General features: G+C 36.1%; 1 protein-coding gene across 1 annotated transcript in view; it reads left to right on the top strand.

Moving 5' to 3' along the window:
* Window positions 1-3,927, top strand: part of THOC2 (THO complex 2) — a 118,041-nt gene that overhangs the window by 88,866 nt on the left and 25,248 nt on the right. Inside the window, exons 22-24 of the mRNA XM_015571960.1 lie at window positions 296-413; window positions 1,842-2,021; window positions 2,788-2,952. Coding sequence (XP_015427446.1) covers window positions 296-413; window positions 1,842-2,021; window positions 2,788-2,952 — 463 coding nt within the window. The remainder of the gene's footprint in view (window positions 1-295; window positions 414-1,841; window positions 2,022-2,787; window positions 2,953-3,927) is intronic.

Here is a 3,927-nt window from a genome sequence, read left to right as displayed (position 1 = left end):
CAAATAGGAGTAAAATGTTAATAGGTGAACTTGGGGTAAAGCTTTGGACTGTTTTTATCTTTGCATGTTATCTGTACATTATTTCCAAGTAAAATGTTCAAATAAATGTAAACATATTACATGGCCCAGATATTTTTTGTATAGTTCTAGGAATGCAGTTTTTCCTTAAAAAATACTTTAACCCTTTTCTCCTCATACTTATGTACAAATAGTTTAGGGGTTCTCAGTTACCATATATTGTCACTTTTATGTTTTAAGTTTCAACTATAGGTTGTTTCTTATTTTTTCTAAATAGTTTTGACCTGCTTATATTGAAAGAAGTGGTACAAAAAATGGCAGGAATAGAAATTACCGAGGAAATGACAATGGAGCAACTAGAGGCCATGACTGGTGGGGAGCAACTAAAAGCTGAGGTGAGAGTTGCTATTTTTATTTATTGATTTTTTAAAGTTCAGAATGTATGCATGCTCATATTAAAGAATCCAAATAGTACATAAATACATAAACCAAACATCAGAGCCATACTTATTCTCCTCTCACAACTGTCCCCACCTTCCTTTTAAAAATTGTGATATATTAGTTATTTTAACCTTTAGTTAAATGTTTTTATTTATTAACTAGAAGCCCATTGCACAAAGATTCGTGCAATAGGCCTTCCTTCCCCTGGCTGCCAGCACCGGTTTTCCTCAGGCACCCGGGACCCAGGCTTTTGGTCCGGCCGCAGCAGAGAAGCCAAGCCTCAAGGCTAGGCTAGGGAGGAACTGCTGTACAGTAGTTCTCCCCTCATCTGGGGTTTGGTTTTCTATGTTTCAGTTACCCAAGGTCAACCACAGTCCAAAAATAATAAATTTACCCAGCCATCCACATTGTCATAGCTCCATGATCCAGGATTACCCACAGCAGATGATCCCCCTTCTGACATATATATGGTCAGATGGTCAGTAGGTGCCTAACACTGTCACGATGCCTAGTCATTCACCTCACTTCATTTCATTATGGAGGCATTTTATCATCTCATGTCATCACAAGAAAAAGGGTGAGTACAGTGATATTTCTTTTAAAAATTAGGTTTTTATTGATTTCAGAGAGGAAGGGAGGGGGGAGAGAGAGAGATAGAAACAGCCATGATGAGAGAGAATCATTGATCGGCTGCCTCCTGCACACCCCCTACTGGAGATCCCCCTGCAACCTGGGCTTGTGCCCTTGGCCGAAATCGAACCTGGGACCCTTTAGTCTGTAGGCCGACGCTCTATACATGAGCCAAACCAGCTAGGGCTATTAATTTTTTTAGAGAGAGAGAAGAAGGGAGAGAGAGTGAGAAAGAGAGAGAGAAACATTGATTTGTTGATCCACTTATTTATGCATGCATTGGTTGATCCTTGTATGTGCCCTGACCAGGGATCAAACCCTCAACCTTGGTATCTCTGGACGATGTTCTAACCAACTGAACTACCTGGCCAGGGCATATTTTAACCTTTTTAAAAAGCTGAAACAAAGTAAAGAAAAGGAATATTTTCTTGATTATATGTTCCCCTCAAGCTACCCTGGTGTCTGTAAGGGAAATAAACCACATCTGCAAAGGAAATAAATATCAAATCTTCTGTGGTTCTTGGTATCCTAACAGGCATAAATCTGAACATAGCTACTCTGTTGTTGAATCTGCTCCACACTGAATAAAGAATAATCCTTTATAAGAGACTGCATGGTAGAAAATGGAAAATATGCAGAAGTTTCAAGGCAATTAACAGTTATTTTAAAGTCAGTCACTATAACTAGTAACAGTGTCACTAAAAGAAATTTTCAAAGAAAGGGAAGGTAAATTTATGTTTTCTCTTTTGCAGGGTGGTTATTTTGGCCAGATCAGAAACACTAAAAAATCCTCCCAGAGATTAAAGGATGCACTATTGGACTATGATCTTGCTCTTCCCCTCTGTTTGATTATAGCTCAGCAGAGGAATGGGGTGATCTTTCAAGAAGGTGGAGAGAAACATTTGAAACTTGTGGGAAAGCTCTATGATCAGGCAAGTTAAAGTGGCTTTTTTGTTTATGGTAATTTTTAAAAATCCTGTTAATGGCAAATATAGCATGTTCTATAACTCGAAAAATGTAATTTTGCACATAGGAGTGTGAAACATCTCTAATGTAAAGTATAAAGTAGACATTCTGGAAATGGGCTATATCTGTGCAAATTATGATATTTAATCAGTGGCTCTAGGAGATGTAATAATATGTATAAGGTTTTCAATTAAGTAGATAACTAAGTTGTTTGCTCTCATATCTTCCCTAATCTCTGAAAATTCAATCACAGCAAAGTAGATGTGATCTTTATTTATAAAATATATTTATAAATATTAAGCACCAAATCTATGGTTAGCTTACAAAATGTGTTTAACAATCACTATATTACAAGGAAAAAGGATCATATATAGTTTATAAATGAAGTTTTAATCTTTTAAGGACAAGGGAATTGACTTTTGTCTACATAAAATTGTTGTATGTGATTTAAGTAAATATATTCTGCTACTAAAAGTGATGAACAGTAACTTGGAACTTGAGAACTGGTTGATCTTAAAGCCTTAGATTAGTATACTTTCAGTATGTTGGCGTCTTTTTTGTAATATGATTGTTTGTAGATTGTCTTTATAGTTCTTTCAATTTGTCAAATTTAAATTCTTGTTAATCAAGATATTGTTTAAATGGCACCTTAATCATTTTGGAAAATGTTTATCTTGTTTTTGTAAAATGATAGCACATTTGTGTTTTTTTTGTTTTATTTTTTAAATTTAGTGTCATGATACCCTGGTACAGTTTGGTGGGTTTTTAGCATCTAATCTAAGCACAGAAGATTATATAAAGCGAGTGCCTTCAATTGATGTGCTCTGTAACGAATTTCATACACCCCATGATGCAGCATTTTTCCTGTCTAGGCCAATGTATGCACACCATATTTCAGTAAGTATAAATATCATTGCTGTAATTTATGAACAATTTCAAATAATTTTAACTGTTTCATTTGTAATTGCATTTTACTTTGACATAGATATAGATTGTCTCTTGGAGAGTTACTCTTTTGTTAATACTCATCTCTGAGCAGTATATAATGCAGATGTCCCCTTTAAAAGTAAGTCTTATTAGTTCTATAATTTTACTGTTACTGTGCCACTAGTTATCCAGGTTGATGTCTTATGGGCCCTCTAGAACTATAGCTCTCAAACATTAGTGTAGATGAGACTCACCAACAAAGCATCTTACAAACTGAGTCCCATGTTCCCCAGTTCTAATTTTGTTTTAATCCTCACCCAAGGACATTTTCATTGATTTTTAGAGAGAGGGAGAGGGAGAAAGAGAAACACTGTGTGGTTACCTTCTGCATGTACCCTTACCAGGGCCAGGGGATTAAACCCACAACCTAAATATGTGTCCTCCCTGGAAATTGAATCCGAGCCTTTTTGGTGTATGGAAGGAACAATGCTCCAAACAACTGAGCAACACTGGCCAGGGCCCCCAATTCTAATTTAATAACTTGAATGGTACCTGGATATGTGTTTGTTTTGTGTTTTTATTTATTTTTTTAATATATTTTATTCATTTTTTATGGAGAGGAAGAGAGAGGGATAGAGAGTTAGAAACATCGATGAGAGAGAAACATTGATCAGCCGCCTCCTGTACACTCCCTACTGCGGATGTGCCCGCAACCAAGATACATGCCCTTGACTGGAATCAAACCTGGGACCCTTCAGTCTGCAGGCTGACATTCTATCCACTGAGCCAAACCGGTCAGGGCTCAATAAAAAGTCTTAATCATCCAAACCTACTTTAAAAATACATATAAAACCACATAAATATAAGCAAGTAAATAAGTTGATAATTGAGAAACACTGAATATATTACAAAACATATTGGGTATAGACCATAGAAATGATTATG

The sequence above is a fragment of the Myotis davidii genome, unplaced genomic scaffold, assembly GCF_000327345.1.
Source record: "Myotis davidii unplaced genomic scaffold, ASM32734v1 scaffold569, whole genome shotgun sequence".
Classification (NCBI taxonomy): Eukaryota; Metazoa; Chordata; class Mammalia; order Chiroptera; family Vespertilionidae; genus Myotis; species Myotis davidii.
This window is presented reverse-complemented; position numbering and strand designations above follow the sequence as displayed.